This window comes from Crinia signifera, chromosome 1, assembly GCF_055691185.1.
Source record: "Crinia signifera chromosome 1, ASM5569118v1, whole genome shotgun sequence".
In the NCBI taxonomy this organism is placed as follows: domain Eukaryota; kingdom Metazoa; phylum Chordata; class Amphibia; order Anura; family Myobatrachidae; genus Crinia; species Crinia signifera.
In genome coordinates, this window is record NC_139217.1 from 147,016,945 (window position 1) to 147,039,498 (window position 22,554).

A 22,554-nucleotide genomic window follows, 5' to 3' on the forward strand; every position below is an offset into this window, starting at 1 on the left:
TTGTTCTTCATTTAGAATATAAAAGCAATCAAGAAAATAGTTTCCAGTCAAGGAGAGGACATAAAAGTTCTAAAAGACCATCAACAAGTTGACAAAATAAAGGTATAACAGATTTTCAAGTATGTTTTTTTCTTGCCTGTATTTATGAGAATGACACACAGTTAAACACAGAAATTAAATATATTAATTGAATTCCTGCTGCTCATTTGTTTCTTTAACTGTCCAGCACACCCAACTGTTGTTTGAGTGTGTTGGGCCACTACATATACTTCAGTAGTACAGACGGACTGATTGGCCCACAGGGATACAGGGGTCTGGGTACCCACCACCTCCTCTAGGAATCATGTTCCAGATTGTGCACTTGAATTATACATTATACTTATGTTACCTTATACTGCACAGAACTATGGTGTATTTTCTACAGTGATTCCTGTTAGTAATCTAGTACATTATCTTGCATGCACTAGCAGTATATACTGTATACTCTATATACATGGGCCCAGACCTACAGATGGAGCGCAGCACATGCTTGCAGGGCTGACTATTCTATCTCCAGCCCCCACCAGCCACCAGGTCCTGCCAGCCGTCGGAAGGGTCCGTGTACGCACAAGATGCTTGCACACCCCATTTCGACAGAGCTCCCCACCACCATCCACCACTTCCCCGGCCCCCATTGCAGGTCCCCACCGCAAACCGAAACCCCCTAACCCTGCCCATCTCCCTGAAGTGGAGATGGGGAGGGTCACGCCGCCCAGCTGCTGAGTGACTGGTACGCGTGTGCGCATGAGACGCACACGTGTCCCAGTCTGATGGTGTCCCTCTCCACCAGCGGGGACGTTCTGGTGCACACTTGCAGTGAAAGAGAGGGGCTCCATCTGTAGCAATAAGGTTAGCAAAGCTCTATGTATGGCCCCCCACCATTGCATTTCCCCAACACTGGTAATACCAACATATTTTTTTCTCATTAGGCCCACCTCAGAAAAAGACTAATTAAATGATTCTATTTGCATAATTATGGGCTGGTTCAATAACAGTATGTTAGTTTCTCTAATAAACAGAAACAATGTGTGACATGATATGGGACAGGTATGGTGACTGTTGTTTTGAAATTAAAGATTTTTGGACTTTCAAATCGAAAATGCAAGTCCAAAATAACCGCCTTTTGTACTGTTCTGCTACCTTATACACCAATTTTGGTGGAGTTCTACATGTGCTCACATAGGCCTCACACTGCAGAATTAATGTGTGACATCTGCAACTACCCATTTTTAATCCAATTGTAAGAAGGAGCATGGATTGGTATGAATACTGGTGTAACATTGGTGTATGTATATTAAAGTTATACTTTTCTCTGTGTGTAGGTTTTTATTTGAACATTCAGGTGAGCTACAAATTCAAGGGGACCCAATAATGCCCCGCATGCTGGAACTTGTGGTTCGCCAAGTCCCAGCATGCCGGGAAAGCCTGCTGGGACATGTTGTTCAACTTTAAAAAGCAATGGTGTTTTATTATATCTTACACTTATCAGCCCAGTGGCCACCACCTAGAGACGGGTGAAGACTGGGAGTTACCCATTTATTGAGTGTGTCCCCACTCCCCCAGGTACCCCGTCCAGGGCTGACCAGCCATGGTGAGCATGGTTGAGTCAAAATTTACTTCTATCCACAGCACAATACATTTCAGCCCAGGATGACACAAGGAAAAGCCTTCACCAAAATAGCTCAGCAAATAGAAACATAGAACAGATATTATATGTACCCACTGGCCTGCCATGGTGAGCATGGTACCACCAGGGGACCTTATGGAAAAAGTGTACCCCGGCTGTGGTATGACACTGCGGGCTATTGGAGCCAGGTGCTTGTTCCAAAATAAGGGGGACCCCCAGTTTTTTTGTCCCCCGTATTTTTGGAACCTGGACCGTCTCAATGAACCCGGGGCTGGTTATGCTCAGGATGGGGGACCCCACGCCAATTTTAATTTGAACTTTTATACATTTAAGACCGAACCATGCACATATCTCAATGTTCTACGCATGGTACTGTCAAATTCGCCAGTCAGAACCTGATCTAATTTTTTTGCGATTTTTGGTAACATTTACCAAAACTCGCACCCTATTACATTTGCGAGTTGTATACTTTATAATGGGAAAACATCTGGATGAGAATTGAAGTGTGAACAAAAATTGCCACGTCACAATGTGTTAATTTTGCGGCAAAAAGTGAGATTTTTACTGCAATTTGCACCCTATTAAATGTGTGAGTTTCAGAAAACATGCAAATTCATCCATTTTTGACCTGTTCAACATTTGAACTGTATGTGTAAAAATAACGTTTAGTGACAGGTTCTGTGGCAACTGTCCACTCGGCAATGACATCAAATGAGGGCGCCCTGCTGAGGGAGCCCGGAAGTGACTGTCTGTCCCTGCACGATCCCTTGGTACTCTTTACCTAGCACGGCGCCCATCGCGGGCATCGCGGCCATCGCATGCACTAAAAAAAAGGGGGGCGACGCCATGCCCGCGATTTCCCATAGGGATCAATGTTAAAAGTGTCAATGGACGCGATTTTTGTGTTCAATGCCTCAATGCCCGCGATTTGTCCATAGGAAACAATGTTAAATGGGCAACAGAGCCCTAATAGTCCCCCTGAAGTCTGAAATGGCCCCCACAATTGTTAACGCCACCCCACGATCATCGTGAACCCAAAGCGTGGCGAGCGCAGCGAGCCCGCGAGGGGCAGCGGTACGCGTCCTCCGACCTTTTCATACCCCCACTATCCACGTCGGCGTGGAGTTGAGAATAGAATAGTGTGGCGAGCGCAGCGAGCCACCGAGCCCGAAGCGTGGCGAGCGGACGCGGATACCTTCACAGGTAAACGCGTCCCTTCGCGGGCTTCACAGGTGTCCGCGTCCCCTCGCGGGGCACGCTGCGCTCGCCACGCTTCGGGCACGGTGGCTCGCTGCGCTCGCCACACTATTCTATTCTCAACTCCATGCCGACGTGGATAGTGGGGGTATGAAAAGGTCGGAGGACGCGTACCGCCGCCGCTCGCCATGCTTCGGGTTCACGTTGATCGTGGGGTGGCGTTAACAATTGTGGGGGCCATTTCAGACTTCAGGGGGACTATTAGGGCTCTGTGGCCCATTTAACATTGTTTCCTATGGACAAATCGCGGGCATTGAGGCATTGAACACAAAAATCGCGTCCATTGACACTTTTAACATTGATCCCTATGGGAAATCGCGGGCATCGCGTCGCACCCGTTTTTTTTAGTGCATGCGATGCCCGCGATGCCCGCGATTTTTTACCCCCGATGACCGCGATGCCAATCGCGGGCGCCGTGCTAGGTAAAGAGTACCGATCCCTTTTGCCTGACACTACTTTAGAGGTGAGTTGTTAATCATTCTTGATGTAAGCTGTTTTTAATAAAGCCTAATTTCTGCTGAAACGTCACAGTAGTTCAGCTATTTGTTGTTTTCTTTGTCAAAGTCCCGAGTGCCACGGTGTTTATACATATATATACAGCACCAGCTCCGGAGGAGCCGAGGGTTACTGAGGGCACAAGGCAGGAGATAATTCATGCAGTGAGTGCCGGCAACTATATACAGTATATATATATATATATATATATATATATATATATATATGTGTGTGTGTGTCTGTGCTGCTATCCTCCAATTGCCGGTATACTTCTCTTTTGTAGGCCGACAGGTCCTGCGCGACTATCGCACCCCCTTTGTCGGCTGTTCTTATCACTATGTCGCTGTATCCACCCAGCGCTTTTAAAGCTTGTTGCTCAGTCGTATATATGAGTATATATGAGATAAGAGAGAGAGCTTACATATAAATCAGATGCACTGTATGTGACATAGTTGTGTGCAGATTATATATTCATATATATTGTACTTTTTTTATCTGTCCTACATTAGTAAAAGCAAATGAGCAATTTATCTTTGAAGATGTCACTGTATATGTTGCAAACCATTTTTCATGTCAACATAAAGATATTATATACAGATAAAACAACAGACCCAATTTAAAAATACTGTGTTTCATTCTCAGAATTTAAAGGGTCAACTTCATTTGCAAATGAGCATTGTAATTTATACAGTAATTTGTCTTTTATTACCTTTTATTAAATTTTTCACAGTACGAAAAAGCACTGGAACGACAGTTCAACAATAAGACCACAGCACTGAACAGCCTTCAAAATCGCCTGGAGGAGGTCAGTACAATTTTCTGTGCATTTTCAATTAATTTAATGGAAATTACATGCTTTTTACTGAAAATGTAATACAGTATACAATAGATCTAGAGAAGCAGAAAATAGCCAAATGTCTTGTAATAAATACCACTCATTAGAATTCCAATTGTTGGAAAGACTTTTATTTGAGTAGTGGAATATAATGTACCTAATTCAAAATCTTTAAGATCTTTTTTCTAAATAAGCTGTGGTTTGGCTGTGCGACACTAGTGATGGCTTAACATGATTACAACTTTTCCAAGTTCAAATCTTTAGCAGTAGAAAGAGCAACGCTAATTCCATCTATGTAACCCACACAAAAAAAATGCATTGGTGGTATTTATGTAGAGAATAAAGGAGAAAAAAGAAAAGCAGAGATCCTGATCTGGTAATGGAGGGAAGATTAGGCCCTTATTCAGATATGATCGCAGTAAAATAAAATTCTCAAAATGGGCAGAACCATGTGCACTGCAGGTGGGGCAGATGTAACATGTGCAGAGAGAGTTCAATTTGGGTGAGGTGTGTTGAAACTGAAATCTAACTCTCTCTGCACATGTTACTTCTGCCCCACCTGCAGTGCACATGGGCCCTTATTCTGGTTGGTGCGGTAATATCCGCGTGCGTTCGTGCCGCCGATGTTTTGTGTCTGCGCATGTGCAGAGGCGTCTCTGCGCATGTGCGAGCCGGACGCACGGCCACATTCCGCATGAAATGTGTACACTACGAACAGGGGGTGGAGAGGGGTGTGAAGGGCTGTTTGGGCTCATTACCATATGTTTACACCCCGTGTTTCATGGGCGTTCCCATGCAAACGCTGGGCGTACGTATGGTAATGTGGGCGTGACGCACGTGTAGGGGGTGGACAAATGACATTGCCGGATGTCAGCTGCCCGCCCAGATCCCTGCTTTTGCACGGAGAAATGCCCGTGTGGTCTGAGGTTGCTGGAGCTGCCTGGCCACTCGGCCCTGCATTCGATGGTCTGCGACCATCGAATGATGGGGAAGGTTCCCTGAGATGGAGGAGGTGTATTCATGAGAAATACACGTGCGGTCCGTTCGGACAGCTTCTTACCGCGTACGGACGGAGTTGGCGATCCGTATGGAAGGCGGGGTTTAGGACGCACAGTGCTGGCCGCATATTCGGATCCGGCCGCACCGACCAGAATAAGGCCCATGGTTTTGCCATTTTAAGAACAAATTTGTACTGCAGTCAGATTTGAAAAAGGGCCATGGTCCATACACCATACTCATCTTCTAAGAGTATACTGGCTCAACTTAAAACATTACTGACTAGAGATGAGGGAGGAAGAACAAAGACTGCACACAAGCCATCTTCACTCTTGCACAGGCTACCTTTTCACCTTTTTGCATCTTTTTGCTTTAATTTTATTGCTGCAAAGATTGCACTAAACCCCCCATAGTAGCACTAATCCCACAGTTTAGTCACACATGGGCTTTAATACTTGCATTTGCAATGTGTATGCATGTGGCATGCACAATCACAGTGGACACATCTGTATCTATATTTTCATTGACATTTTGATTTTCAACATTTTGATGTGATCAAAAAGTCAGCATGCAAAATATAGACATGATTATACTGTATTACCAATGTGGACATTTTAACCGAAATGCAGTCATTTTACCGCCAGTCAATGTCAAAATACAGACAATCATTGGAAGACTGACAAAATACCGACACATTTAGGATTCGGTATGAAATCCCGATGGTCAAAATTCCGACAGGGTCAAAATCTCGAATGGATCATAATACCGACAAGGTCAAAATCCCAACATTTAAAATCCCGACATGGTCAAAATACTGACATATAGAATGTACAGGTGAAACAGTCAACATGACTTTCCATCGACAGGTCGCGAGGTCGACATGGTTTTTTTCACTGTTTTTGACCCGAATGTCGACATGGACACAGTTGGAAGTGAACTGCAGTCCCTCGCATCGCTCGCAATGCTTCGGGCACGGTGCCTCGCTGCGCTCGGCACACTATTTTATTCCCCCACCACGCCCTAGTGGATGGTAGGGCATGAAATACCGCCTGTCGGGACATGTCAGGTTCAAAAAACAGTGAAAAAACCCATGTCGACTTCGCGACCTGTCGATGGAAAGTCCTGTACATTCTATATGTCGGTATTTTGACCCTGTCGGGATTTTAAATGTCGGTATTTTGTCCTTGTCGGGATTTTAAATGTTGGGATTTTGACCTTGTCGGGATTTTGTCCTTGTCGGTATTATGACCCATTCGGGATTTTGACCGTCGGGATTTTGACTGCATCCCGTTTAAAATGAAGACATTCATTTTTGCCTACATGGTCAAAATGCCATGGACACTACTGCAGATTATCGCAGCTATTTCTCCTGAAATATTACTAGGTCATTTGATCAACTAGAACAACCACTATATACTGGTGTTAATTTAGGCGCTAATGTTAAATATTCAAATATCAAATATAAGTTAATTAATCATTTTGGATGTTACTCAGCTGCAGTCCTCTTTATGTACAAGTGTGTGTACACAGAACTGCCTTACACCTGAGCATAAAAAAGTTCATGCCCAGGTGCAGAGACAGAACAAAGATGCAAAACCAAAAAAGTTGAGTTGCTTCGCTATTGATAAATAAATAATAAAGGCACGACGGATAAATGCACTCACACAATTATTTTTATAATACCCAATGGTATATGACATTTATTTCATAAAATAGACTAAAAAGAAATAATAAAAAAATAAAAAATATATATATATATATATATATTCTTAACAGGAAGAGGAGCAACAGAACACGAGGACATGCACTGAAACTAGAGGGAGGAAGATTCAGGGGAAATGTGAGGAAGAATTTTTTCACAGAAAGAGTAGTAGATAAGTGGAATAGCCTACCATCAGAGGTGGTAGACGCAAATACAGTAGTACAATTTAAACATGCTTGGGATAAGAATATTGATATCCTTACAAAAAAATAAGGAGCAAATATGGTTTGAGGTAACATGTTTAAAAAAAGGGGCAGACTAGATGGGCCAAGTGGTTCTTATCTGCCGTTAAATTCTATGTTTCTATGTCTCTCTCTCTCTCTCTCTCTCTCTCTCTCTCTCTATATATATATATATATATATATATATATATATATATATATATATATATAGAAGCAGGGGGTTAGCACTCCAATGGGCCCAAGCGTTGTAGTAGCTTGATAAATAGATGTATAACACCGCCTGCTCGTGTGTTTTTTTCATCTGAGTGCCGCCGCCCCCCATCCCTGATATATATATATATATATATATATATATGCAATGCAGACCGGCACTGCTCACTGTAGCAGAAGGACCTCTGGACTGCTGACTCCATTTTCCCTTCAAAGGCTGTAATATTTTGGTGACTTCCCCTTGATAAAGATCCTGGATTGGGATCGAAACGTTGGGACAGTTTTTGGAAAAACTGACAACTTACTTGGTATGTGTAAAACCTAAAAATCTTTTTTTCTGTTGATGAATAAATGAAAAAAGTTTTTTTATCTTAAAAACTTTGAGGTGAGTGCTCATTTCCATTAGTGGATTTTTTGGATTATAATTGGCACACCACGGTGTGACCTTTTGGGCACCCCTCACGCTGACCATCGGTAAGTGCGAGTGCGGGTACTACTCTGTATACTTTGGGTTGAGGCAGTGGCCTCAATTTCCTTTACCTGTCACCCACAATAGTTCATCTGTACAAATACAGACGCAGGTTCCCACTGGGTGAGCCACGCACATCTACCACAAGGTGTAGCTATAGACCACACGCCCCATCACTGTGGAGGTCGGGTCCATACAAGTATGGCCACTGGTAATCTGGGTTTCCTTGACGATAACCTCCTAAGTCAGGCTGAGCACGGCATAGTATCGCTCACTGACGACGACGCTGATAAAGTACTGTTTGACCAAGGGGACTTTGATATACTCCCCACTGAGTCACCTACTGACCTATACCATCGCCTATTCCGCTTACGTAAGCGCGAGACAGACCTGACATTACATGGGCATTTTCTGTCACAATATCATCGCCAAAAACTAATCCCGAGGGGGTTCCGCATGCAAAACGTGCCCACGATTGGGAGACAAAATCCAACATTTTGTAGCCGCTGGTGCGGAGTCCTGAATAAGTGTTCCCTGGATCTGATGCTACTGGTTGTAGAGGAGGTAGGGTCGGAGCTACAAAAAGTCAAGAAAGAAATTGACAACTTTGGGGTGGCACATCTAGCCACGATCAAAGCAGACAAGACCACTAACCTCATTGAGAAATTGAAGATAGAGATAGACGCATACAAACGTGATCTGGTATCGTTTAAGCGCAACAAGCTCGCGGTTGTTACGGCGGATTACCAGAATCACTCTGTATACAGGTGGCTAGTGGGTGAGTCCTCCGGGAGATCCCAACGTCCCCCCAGAGCAAGGAGGCAATTTAACAGACCCCCTAGACCAGGCACAGGTTCCTCAACCTCAGCCTCGGACAGTGAATTTGTCCCCCGCCAGTCCAACACGGAAGATTTTTTAGAGGTCGAGTCACTTGGCCGACCCCGACGAAGAGTAAGGGGCGCAGACCCCACCCTAGGAAAGGGGGACACCGGCCGAAAAGGGAGGGGACGGGGGAGGACTTAGTCTTCAACCTGTCAGATACACCCCTGGATACAGCCATGACCAGTCTGTTATCCAAAGGCCTATCATTTGTCCCAACAACCATGCATGATTCATTCGACTCCACAGTGGACCTCTATAAGTTCAGCAGGAAGCTGAGACTGAGGGAGCACTTTGGGGACACGCAAGAGACCAATACGGTCCCCAGGTTTAGGAGCCCTTCCACATTTGACCCTATCTCCTCAAACCCGAGTCTTAAAACATTCTCCCGGCTGGTTGAGAAAGACTTGAGGAATCCCATAACCCGCAAAAAATATGATAATCTTGCGAGCAACGAGAGAGAGGCACTTAAAAAATTGCAGCGGAACCCCAATATTGTTATCAGGCCCGCTGATAAGGGTGGAGCGGTGGTAGTGCAGAACTGGGGTGACTACCATGACGAAATGAGGAGACAACTGGGCGACAGTGAGACGTACCTACCTGTCCCCCAGAACCCCATCCCTGGGTTCAAGAGGAGAGTAGATTCGACCCTACTGACAGCCAGTATGGCAGGTTGGATCAGCAAAGAGACCCTCGAATTCCTCACGGTTGAGCACCCGGTCTGCCCCATTATATACACCCTCCCCAAAATACACAAGTCCCGCACTCGGCCACCCGGTAGGCCGATAATCTCTGCTCGTGGATCCCTTCTCCAGCCACTAGCCAAATATGTCGACTCATTTCTGCAAGCACTGGTCCGACAGGGCGATAGTTACATTCGTGACACTGCAGACTTCATGGACAGATTACTTGAAATTGACATCAGAGGTGAAAGGATTCTTCTAGCAACAATGGATGTAAACTCCTTATATACGGTGATCCCCCATGATGATGGTCTGAGGACACTGGAAGAAGCATTGCAGAGGAGAACCCTGAGAGAACCACCAACCGCATTTCTAACCGAACTGGCGGAGCTGGTACTCAAATGCAACCATTTTCTATACCTGGATACCTATTATGTACAACAAGCGGGAACAGCAATGGAATCGAACCTTGCCCCGTCCTATGCAGGACTGTACATGATAGACTACGAGACTACACACATCTTCCCGATTTACCACTCAAAAATGAAACTGTACAAGCGCTTCATCGATGACGTCTTCATTATTTGGACAGGGACCCGAGCAGAGTTCATTGGAATGGTTGACACCCTGAATCATAAACAGCACCCCATCAGGTTCACATACCAAGTCGAAGAAGCCTCAATTCACTTTCTGGACATTAACATCACCCACGATGGCAAACGGTTTAACACCAGCTTATTCCATAAGTCTACCGACCGGAACACCCTCCTACTCAGCTCCAGCCAACATCCACCAAACTTGAAAGAGAACTTACCTGTGTCCCAATTCATGAGAGTGATACGCAACAACACAGTGGCCGCGACATTGGAGACACAATTGGATGAAATGGCAGAAAAATTTAAAGAGAGGGGCTACTCAAACAAAACCATCACGAGATGCCGACAGAAGGCCTATCGGAACTCACAGAAACCAACTGCTGCAAACATCAAAGAAAAGAAGAAAGACAGGATGATCTATGTCAGCACGTTTGACAACACAGCACACCGGACCAGACAGAGTCTCCATCAACATTGGCCCATTGTTGCCAGCGACAGGAACCTGAAATTGCAGAAGACCGGCCCACCGATGATGGCCTACAGAAAAGGACCCAACTTGAAGCAAATCTTAATGCGCCCCATGATTCACCCTAGCGAACCGGCACAGTCGACATGGCTCAACACCAAAAAAATGGGTTGCTTTAAATGCACTGGCTGCATCACATGCAGCAGCATGAACACGGGACCGACATTCCCGCATCCCCATACAGGACGTCCTATAAAGATAAGACATAGGTTACACTGCCAACTGGACCATGTCATCTATCTCCTGAACTGTCCTTGTGGCTTAGCCTATGTGGGCATGACCACAAGGAAGTTCAGGGAGAGGATGGCAAACCACAGGTATGCAATACGGGTGGCTACTGAGACCAAAAAAGCCGAGCAACCTGTACCGAGACATTTCCTTCAGGCAGGACATCAAACCACCACACTACGGTGCCGACTGATCGACTGGATCCCACCACCACCGAGGGGAGGAGACCGAGCACTCCTCCTGAAAAAAGCAGAAAGCAAATGGATCCATGTCTTGGACACACTTGCCCCGTAGGGGATGAATGAGAACAACCCATTGTCCAACTTCCTGAGATGAGAACACGGGAGGAGACGCAGAGGTAAGCACACTTAGGCGATGACTGATGCCCGACACTGGCTGAACTCATGGGACCAGAGGGCCAGAGCCAGGAGTGTGTAACCCCCACAAAGGCGACACGAGCAAATTATGAGGGAACCGACTCGATGAAACCAGCAGAATAATGGAGACAAGATGGTACTCAGGCGATGAATATGATCCTAACCTGGACCACATGGACGTCCAGGGGATCTTGAGCCAAGAGTACAATCTTGGACACAGAGTGACTTTGTGAAATCCAGTGGAGGATCCATACATGGACTATGGACAACATGACAACATATGAGGATGGCATATTCATCCTTAGGATGGGACATCGATACCCCCACCTTATTGTTGTATTTATTGTTTATGCAAATGTAATTTCTTCACATTGGGTATACTGATCTATAGCACGATGACACGTGAGGGTGTCTCTGATTCTGATGCTCTATGTCCATAGAGGGCATGAGAAACTATCACTATATACATTTATGAAAGTGCATGGCTTTGCCGATCTAGCACTTTAGTGGACACAGATGTGTGCATGCCTAGGTCCCGGTCTTGCACGAATACATGATAGCAGTAATGGCTTCATGCGTTATACTTTTGCACCAATGATATAATTTCCTCCACCTTCGGCTGTCATATACATTGATAACACACACCTCACTACACACCCCTGGTTATGGATAATACACCTAGGTTCCTTATTTCCCCACAGTTTGGGTTTGCACTGTGCACACCTTTATCTCTCACCACTGTAGCGCACTTTGTTTCTTCATGTAGAAATGGGGACAAACGGCACCACCAGTCTAGAACATAGCCGCATGAACACTAACCCCACATCACCCCACGGCACCAGCAGTATTACCACCGCTGCACAGTTAGGCACTGAGGGACATAGAGACCCCGCATCACCTAGCGGTAAAGACGCTATTGTATATAGACACCTGCACGTTAAGGATCTGACAGCCTCACTTAGTTAGCAGTCCGTCAGCACGGACAGCTAACACCGCCCCCAGCCGGAGCCCAGCACCTATCACGACACTGTAACTGAAGTGACATGGCATGCGCTCCACCAGCCACAGGGCTGGGTGGAGCTTGCGTGTCATGGACAGGAAGCACTCCTGATTCTAGAGCTGTTACACCTGTCGGCACGGGAAGGAGGCTTTGCAGTAATGATTGTCAATTAACTGTGCATATAAACCCGGGACAGGGCGGCTACTCAGTAGGTCTCTGCTCACTGTAGCAGAAGGACCTCTGGACTGCTGACTCCATTTTCCCTTCAAAGGCTGTAATATTTTGGTGACTTCCCCTTGATAAAGATCCTGGATTGGGATCGAAACGTTGGGACAGTTTTTGGAAAAACTGACAACTTACTTGGTATGTGTAAAACCTAAAAATCTTTTTTTCTGTTGATGAATAAATGAAAAAAGTTTTTTTATCTTAAAAACTTTGAGGTGAGTGCTCATTTCCATTAGTGGATTTTTTGGATTATATATATATATATATATATATATATATATATATATATATATATATATATATAGAAGCAGGGGGTTAGCACTCCAATGGGCCCAAGCGTTGTAGTAGCTTGATAAATAGATGTATAACACCGCCTGCTCGTGTGTTTTTTTCATCTGAGTGCCGCCGCCCCCCATCCCTGATATATATATATATATATATATATATATAAATGTAGAAATTGGCTGGCACTCCTCCTCCAAATAACAATAATACCTCTGGTGCCCTTCCACAACAGCAAGCAAGCCAGCATGTAAATAAGGGGTAGAGACGGATGGCACTCAGCAGGATTTGCGTTGGAAATAAACAGACCACACTTGGGAACTTCTGCCAACGTTTCAAATCTAATTGGATAGATTTTTCGTCAGGGACCTGACGAAAAATCTATCCAATTAGATTTGAAACGTTGGCAGAAGTTCCCAAGTGTGGTCTGTTTATTTCCAACGCAAATCCTGCTGAGTGCCATCCGTCTCTACCCCTTATATATATATATATATATATATATATATATATATATGCAATGCAGACCGGCACTCACTCTTACTGTCGTGCAACTGCTCCGGTGCCCTCAAAAGGCATAGTTAAACAAAACAAATAATAATCGGCACTCGGAGACTCCTTTTTAGATCAAAGAGTATTAATGCATAAAAAAGGTGCAATCAAAAGGACCAACGTTTCGGGGGTCCACAGCCCCCATTGTCAAGGTGCAGAACGTAGAATATATATATATATATATATATATATATATATATATATATACAGTCCTCGTGGCGGCACTCAGATAGCAACAGGTTTACACTTGAATAAGCAAGTAAACAGCCCGGTGCCTTCCGTATAGCAGTTTGGTTACTGCTTATATATTCTTCCGGCGGCGGCACTCAGAATGAAAAAGACACCACAGACTAGGGGTTTTGAGCCGACGTTTCAAGGCCGTCTGGCCTTTTTATCAAGGTGCAAAGAGACAAAGAATACAAGCAAACATACATGTATAAATACCTGAAGGATCCCTGCACGTCTCCCGCCGCGTTCCTCTGGGCGTCCAATGATGACGTCACCTTCTGGGAGCGTCACTGGAGACGTGAGGAGAACCTGTAACACGTAGTGAAAACAAAAAACGTAACCATAGTGATAAAAAACATGATACATTAATCAAAATTAATAAGTGAAAAAAATGAAAAAATTAACCTTACAAAAATCCTGGACATAAAAGTACATTTAAATATAACAGTGAATGAGTCTAAAAAAGACAATGCATAAAATGTAGCCGTAATGTCTTTGCTGAAACGGCAAATCTCAAAAAGCATCTGCAACATATGATAAACAGTAAATAGTAGATGCCATAATGGAAACAAGATGTTACAAAAAACAGGACAAACCCAAATGTTCATTGAGGCCCTTAGGCGCCAATGTATCTAAACGGTGGATCCATCTACATTCAGCGCGCAAAAGCAAAAGAGATCTGTCACCCCCGCGTTTAAGCGTGGGGACATGATCAATTATGCGATAACGTAATGAAGGGAGAGTGTGGCGAGCCTGGGCGAAGTGTCGCGCCACAGGCTGCTCACTGGTGCCTGTAAGCAATGCAGCCTTAATGGCCGACCTATGTGCTGTAGCCCTCTCCTTGAAGGTACAGTCGGTTTTACCAACATAGTGTCGGCCACAAGGACAACTTATAAGATAGACAACATATCTAGTAGAACAAGTCACCCTGTGTCTGATGTAGTATTTTTTCCCCGAGTAAGGGTGATTGAAAACATTGCCCGTAATCATATGGTTACATGTAATGCAACCACAGCATTTATAACACCCTAATTTTGGAGTACCCAAGAAGGTGGTAGTGGGTACAGGGTAATTGACATCATTTTTCACCAGGAGATCGCGTAGATTATGTCCCCTGGTGTAGGCGCACATGATAGATTTATTATGCATGGATGGCAAAGATGGATCTGATTTAATTATCGGCCAATGGGTCTTGGCGCTATGTCTGATCTCAGAGCTTTTTAAATGATATGAGTTAACCCAAATTAATTTGTCTTTGCTTTTGTCGGTGCTGGGTACCAAATCAGTGGTATGATCTGGTTTTAAGAGGGATAAGATTTTATGTTTAGTGTTCTCCAACTCACATCTAGGATAGCCACGTTCTGCAAATTTAGACACCATGTTGTTAAGGGCTGACTCCAACTCACTGGGTTCACTCGTTATTCTATGGACTCGCAACATTTGTGAGAAGGGAAGACCCTTCTTCAAAGGGGCTGGATGATTGCTAGTGGCCAATAGCATATTGTTGCGGTCAGTAGTTTTTGTATATAACGAGGTGACAAACTGATTGTCGACGATTTTTATGTCGACATCTAGATACTGTACTTGAGTGGGATGAATGTGGAACGTAAGTTTAACAGGGGATGATGACTTGTTATGATTCTCAATGAGCTCAATCAAGGCTTCTGACCCTCCTGACCAGCAGATCAAGAGGTCGTCGATGTACCTGGTATACAACATAAGTGAGCTAGAAATGGTAGAGTCCCTGAAAAACAATTCTCTTTCCACAATGAACATGTAGGCATTTGCTAGCGACGGGGCCACGGAGGACCCCATCGCACACCCACGGAGTTGTAAATAGTATTTACTATTAAACAAGAAATAATTCCGTGTCAAAATCAATTTCAATAACTGTAGAAAAAATTGTATCTCTGGACCTTTATACAAAACATTGTCAGAAATGAGAGATTGAACCGCCGCTATACCTGCATCGTGAGGGATGCAGGTATAGAGGCTGGTTACATCAACCGTGCTCAAAATACAATTAGATGGCACAGTGGGTATCATGGAAAGTTTAGTCAAAAGCGAGTTGGTGTCTTTAAGATAAGAACTGTCTGCTTGAATGCAGGGCTGTAAGAATGAGTCTAAGTAAATGGACACGCATTGATATAGTGAACCCCGTGCCGATATAATCGGCCTGCCAGGGGGCTTTTTAGAATCCTTGTGGATTTTGGGCAAGGCATATAATAACGGGGTAATCGGATGATGAGTGGTGAGAACATCTCTAGTTAAGTTGTTAATGACACCAGATGCACATGCAGAACGGAGGATAGTGTCCAATTCGATTTTATATTGTACAGTCGGATCTCTGGTCAATGGCGCATATGTCTCGGTGTCACTTAGTTGTTTATCCAGTTCAGCGACATAGTCACAGGTGTTTAAAATGACTATGCCGCCGCCTTTGTCTGCTGGACGTATGACAATATTAGGGTCCTCACTCAGGGACCTCACAGCTTTCCACTCAGAAGCATTGAAATTGGAATGTCCGGCAGAAGGTCGAGACAATGCACGGTTGATATCTTGTTCCAACAATCGCCCAAAGATTTTAATGGACGGGTTAAAAGACACCGGGTCAAATTTGGACTTGATTCTCAATTTATCTGGGAATGGGGCGGATTCACTTGACACCGTAGTTTGGGGTTTATCTTGAAAGAATTCACGTAGTTTAAGTTGACGTATTAGTTTCAGTTGTTCTGCTTTGACTAAAAGAGGATCAGGTTTATTTGTGGGCACAAAATTCAATCCCTTAGAAAGGACCCGTACCTCAGGTTCGGTCAGGTTCCTAGAAGAGAGATTGAACACTGCTTCTTGGGATGTCGAGAGGGTTGGTAACGCGTTTTTATCCCGCGACCTCTTGTTCTGCCTCCCCCTCCTCGTGAATTTTCTCCTGAAGTACTCGGGTGTTCCCGGGAACGTGGCCCTAAAGGGTGAGCCCTTTGATTATCCAGGGTACACTCCCTTTCGCTGGCGGATGATCCTTCTGCTCCTGAGGACTCAGTGTCCAAGCCAGTTCTGTTGTAGCAGGTTCGGGGACGTCTCCTAAATGGACGAGGATTGGATTGTTCCCCCCCGGTCAGCCAAGGGTAAACTAAGTGTTTGTCATAGTCCATATTAACACGATCACGTTTATTTTGCTTATAAGCCCCCAATTCTTTTTTATATTTTTCAACCTGTCCATTAAAATCTTTGGGCGATTGTTGGAACAAGATATCAACCGTGCATTGTCTCGACCTTCTGCCGGACATTCCAATTTCAATGCTTCTGAGTGGAAAGCTGTGAGGTCCCTGAGTGAGGACCCTAATATTGTCATACGTCCAGCAGACAAAGGCGGCGGCATAGTCATTTTAAACACCTGTGACTATGTCGCTGAACTGGATAAACAACTAAGTGACACCGAGACATATGCGCCATTGACCAGAGATCCGACTGTACAATATAAAATCGAATTGGACACTATCCTCCGTTCTGCATGTGCATCTGGTGTCATTAACAACTTAACTAGAGATGTTCTCACCACTCATCATCCGATTACCCCGTTATTATATGCCTTGCCCAAAATCCACAAGGATTCTAAAAAGCCCCCTGGCAGGCCGATTATATCGGCACAGGGTTCACTATATCAATGCGTGTCCATTTACTTAGACTCATTCTTACAGCCCTGCATTCAAGCAGACAGTTTATTTACAGGTTCTTATATAGCGCAGCAGATTCCGTTGCGCTTTACAATAGTAGACAGTGATAAAACAAACTGGGTAACAACATACAGACTTGGAGGTAGGAGGGCCCTGCTGCAAGCTTACAATCTATAGTTCTTATCTTAAAGACACCAACTCGCTTTTGACTAAACTTTCCATGATACCCACTGTGCCATCTAATTGTATTTTGAGCACGGTTGATGTAACCAGCCTCTATACCTGCATCCCTCACGATGCAGGTATAGCGGCGGTTCAATCTCTCATTTCTGACAATGTTTTGTATAAAGGTCCAGAGATACAATTTTTTCTACAGTTATTGAAATTGATTTTGACACGGAATTATTTCTTGTTTAATAGTAAATACTATTTACAACTCCGTGGGTGTGCGATGGGGTCCTCCGTGGCCCCGTCGCTAGCAAATGCCTACATGTTCATTGTGGAAAGAGAATTGTTTTTCAGGGACTCTACCATTTCTAGCTCACTTATGTTGTATACCAGGTACATCGACGACCTCTTGATCTGCTGGTCAGGAGGGTCAGAAGCCTTGATTGAGCTCATTGAGAATCATAACAAGTCATCATCCCCTGTTAAACTTACGTTCCACATTCATCCCACTCAAGTACAGTATCTAGATGTCGACATAAAAATCGTCGACAATCAGTTTGTCACCTCGTTATATACAAAAACTACTGACCGCAACAATATGCTATTGGCCACTAGCAATCATCCAGCCCCTTTGAAGAAGGGTCTTCCCTTCTCACAAATGTTGCGAGTCCATAGAATAACGAGTGAACCCAGTGAGTTGGAGTCAGCCCTTAACAACATGGTGTCTAAATTTGCAGAACGTGGCTATCCTAGATGTGAGTTGGAGAACACTAAACATAAAATCTTATCCCTCTTAAAACCAGATCATACCACTGATTTGGTACCCAGCACCGACAAAAGCAAAGACAAATTAATTTGGGTTAACTCATATCATTTAAAAAGCTCTGAGATCAGACATAGCGCCAAGACCCATTGGCCGATAATTAAATCAGATCCATCTTTGCCATCCATGCATAATAAATCTATCATGTGCGCCTACACCAGGGGACGTAATCTACGCGATCTCCTGGTGAAAAATGATGTCAATTACCCTGTACCCACTACCACCTTCTTGGGTACTCCAAAATTAGGGTGTTATAAATGCTGTGGTTGCATTACATGTAACCATATGATTACGGGCAATGTTTTCAATCACCCTTACTCGGGGAAAAAATACTACATCAGACACAGGGTGACTTGTTCTACTAGATATGTTGTCTATCTTATAAGTTGTCCTTGTGGCCGACACTATGTCGGTAAAACCGACTGTACCTTCAAGGAGAGGGCTACAGCACATAGGTCGGCCATTAAGGCTGCATTGCTTACAGGCACCAGTGAGCAGCCTGTGGCGCGACACTTCGCCCAGGCTCGCCACACTCTCCCTTCATTGCGTTATCGCATAATTGATCATGTCCCCCCGCTTAAACGCGGGGGTGACAGATCTCTTTTGCTTTTGCGCGCTGAATGTAGATGGATCCACCGTTTAGATACATTGGCGCCTAAGGGCCTCAATGAACATTTGGGTTTGTCCTGTTTTTTGTAACATCTTGTTTCCATTATGGCATCTACTATTTACTGTTTATCATATGTTGCAGATGCTTTTTGAGATTTGCCGTTTCAGCAAAGACATTACGGCTACATTTTATGCATTGTCTTTTTTAGACTCATTCACTGTTATATTTAAATGTACTTTTATGTCCAGGATTTTTGTAAGGTTCATTTTTTCATTTTTTTCACTTATTTATTTTGATTAATGTATCATGTTTTTTATCACTATGGTTACGTTTTTTGTTTTCACTACGTGTTACAGGTTCTCCTCACGTCTCCAGTGACGCTCCCAGATGGTGACGTCATCATTGGACGCCCAGAGGAACGCGGCGGGAGACGTGCAGGGATCCTTCAGCTATTTATACATGTATGTTTGCTTGTATTCTTTGTCTCTTTGCACCTTGATAAAAAGGCCAGACGGCCTTGAAACGTCGGCTCAAAACCCCTAGTCTGTGGTGTCTTTTTCATTCTGAGTGCCGCCGCCGGAAGAATATATATATATATATATATATATTAATCTAGGTGGCCACCTAAAGGACAAAAATAGATATAGTGACAGGGGATACAATCAATCAATAAATTTTCTCATGAAAACACACAAGTTCAGTGAAACCTGTATGTTCTTGCCAACTGCAGCCATGTTTTTCACAGGAAAACCGGGCTGCTTTCGGGGATTTGGTTTTGCCTACCCCAATAAGCTGCAGCACACAACAATTTATTGGCAATTGGATTGCCCCTGGCTAGACAATATCCTGAGGAAATTTACCACGAGTAATTGGATACCCCTGTATGTCTGTCATTATGATAATAGCTTATTTGTTTTCAAAGAATATCTATTATTGATAAATATCACTTTCAGTGCATGTTATCAAGATGTCAAACCTCATTTAAAGATGTACAGATTACTGGCAGACACATATTAAAAACTAGTAAGCCTGCTCGAAGCAAATGCTTCGAAAGCTAGTCTGCTACCTTCTGTGTTTGTGCATGTGTGAGAAAGAGATGTTGTTTCACTCTCTGCCAGCAGATGGCAGTGTTTCAGAGACTCACAGACACCTGACATATATATAGATCATAGCTCCAGCTGATGTACAGTATTTTTAAATTGTGATAAAGAAGATGACATCTGGAAAACATGCACTATTAAGAAATTATTTTGTTTAAAAAATGTTACACTTATAGGGGGAAATTTACTAAGAATACGAATATGAAAAACTGTATTTGTATTCTTAATACGAAAGGATACGACTCCATATGGCTGTTTTAGCCATATACAAATTAGTATTCCAGGAGGAAAATGTACGAATCAGTCGTATTTGACTGATTCGTATCTTCCGATGGCGTATCCATTCGTTTTGTAGCCGATACGAATTCGTATTTTAATACGAATTCATATCGACTTCAGTTTAAAAAAAAATATATATATATATATATATTTTTTTTTTAAACAGTGTGAGTCCCTCCCCCACTACTGTAACCAGCCCCAGGCTCAAATATCCGGTCCTGGTTCCCAAAATACGGGGGACAAAATGAATAGGGGTCCCCCGTATTTTAAGAACCAGCACCAGGCCCAACCAGCCAGCAGGGTAATGCCACATGTGAGGGGAGACTTTTTATACAAGTCCCCCTGGCCAAAGCATTCACCCCCTGACCAACAGGGGTCCTGGGAGAGCATGTACCCCCCAATGAAGGGGTCCCCCCCTCCAGAATTACCCTACCCAGGCTAAAGCCTGGGGCTGTCCCAGATGCCCCTGGAGCAGTGGGCATAGGGCTGAAAAAAGGTGTAAAAATAGAATGAACTTGAAAAACCACAAGTCCCAGCATGCAGGGCATTAAAGGGCCCGCTGGAACTTGTAGTTCCACAGCAATACAAATAGTTTAAAAAAAAAACACAGACACCCAATAAAAATAAAACTTAATTACAGAACCCTTGCATACAGATACTTACCTATCTTGAGCCTGTAGATAGGTCGCCCTCCGTCCGTCCATTGTGATCTGGTCCTGAAGAAATCCATAGGGGGACCTGTGGAAGCAAATTATACGTACATGGGTCCTCCGGCATAGATCACATCCTCTTCAGTCCAAGTAGGCATCCAGGGGAACTTGGAGCTCCTCCTCCAAAATGCAGCTATTGGCCGCCTAGCAGCGCCTAGCAGCCAATCAGGAGCCTCTAGGCTGCAAGCCGCCCAATAGTGGCATTTGGGAGGAGGAGCCACAGGATGTAAACAAACATCCTATGTCTCCTCCATTTAGTCCGGTGGTTCGCGTTATCGGTTATTTTTTTCGCCAAGCCCCCCTGGATGCCTACTTGTCATGATCCTAGCTTAGGGATTTCCCAGATACGCCAATCTGCGAATCCCTGCCACGCGACCCAGTTACTGAGTACCTCAAGCGTGTGTTTATTTCACTACGATTTTCCGCTTGCCACCAACCAAAGTACCTTTTGGACCTACAGTAGTCCAGGACAGATTTGGTTCTGCCGACAAACAAAATTATGAATTACATGGTAGCGCTCCGGCGAATTCTGAAGAGGCTTGGGCTGGATAACAACAGACACCAAAACTAAATTATGATTTTTAATTTAAGTGGAAATACTACAAGGCTTACAGTATATTACAGAAAAATAGGTTACAAGATATATTTTTAAAAGTTAAAAGTCACAGAAAAACTTTCTCAAAGAAAATAAACAGGGAAAGAAAAACCTACTGATCCAACTACACGCAGTTTAGGACAGTGGGAAGGAGTGGAACCTCTCCAATTTTCATCAGGATCATCATAGCAGACAGGGTCCTAGTGTTGTCTCGTTCCAAGATAATGAAAATTTTTCTTGTGCGTCATGCACTTTTAAAATCTGCAAACCCCAAACAATCACACAGCCCCCACCTCAGGAGTCTTCACTGTCACATGGAGTTTCCTGGTGATATATACGCAGGGGCTGGCTAATTTACTTTCCCTTTGAGGCTGAGCAATTAGCCATCAACAACCAAATCTCTGACACCTAGGGATCTGAGGGGAATCTGCCTTTGTATACAGAGTGACCCCCAGAGTGACACACAGCCAGACCAGGTCTCTGTCTGGGTTCTAGGGGAAATTACTTCCATTGATGCTATGCCGAGGAGATATCATCACAACATCATAAACAGAGAGTATGGACTTCAAAGGAAATGGATTCCATCTGCTTACCTGTGAGTTATCAAAAGGGCTGGGTAGGGTTTGTTTGAATAAACCTTTCACCCACAATTTCTTCATAACCATCCAGGACAAATGCAGGTCACTTATCAATAACATTTTATGTACAGTTAGACCCATTCTGGCATCAGAACGGCATCATCAGAATGGCGCTTAATCATGACACCTCCCCTTTTTAAAATCAGCCTGAGAGCAGCTGGCACAAAAATCTGCAGTCTCTAGGCTCCCTGCCAAGACAGGCTGCTGCAGTTCCAATGGTAGGACCAGGGCCGGCTCAAACATTAGGCAGCTTTAGGCAACTGCCTAGGGCGCCAAGACCTGGGGGGTGCCACTAAGTCTGTCTATCAAGAAATGAAGGATGTCCATGAGGATCCTTGTTGTACTTAATGCAGGTGGCTGCTCTGGAACTTCTAAGACCTCACCTCCATACTTTCAATTGAGGCATACTTCCCTACTTTGCTGCCCCCTTCTCCTTGTACTCTGTTGTGGGTGGCAAAGGGAGGCCTCCAAGGAAAGCAGGGGACTTGCCCACTTGCCATTCATGCCATTCTGGA

The 22,554-nt window shown here is 44.2% G+C and overlaps 1 protein-coding gene across 1 annotated transcript in view; it reads left to right on the top strand.

The window, feature by feature from the left end:
• The window catches only part of LOC146059467 (uncharacterized), a 75,859-nt gene that overhangs the window by 16,052 nt on the left and 37,253 nt on the right, over positions 1 to 22,554 (top strand). The window contains exons 4-5 of the mRNA XM_083171719.1: positions 16 to 102; positions 4,149 to 4,223. Of these exons, the coding sequence (XP_083027845.1) occupies positions 16 to 102; positions 4,149 to 4,223 (162 nt within the window). The remainder of the gene's footprint in view (positions 1 to 15; positions 103 to 4,148; positions 4,224 to 22,554) is intronic.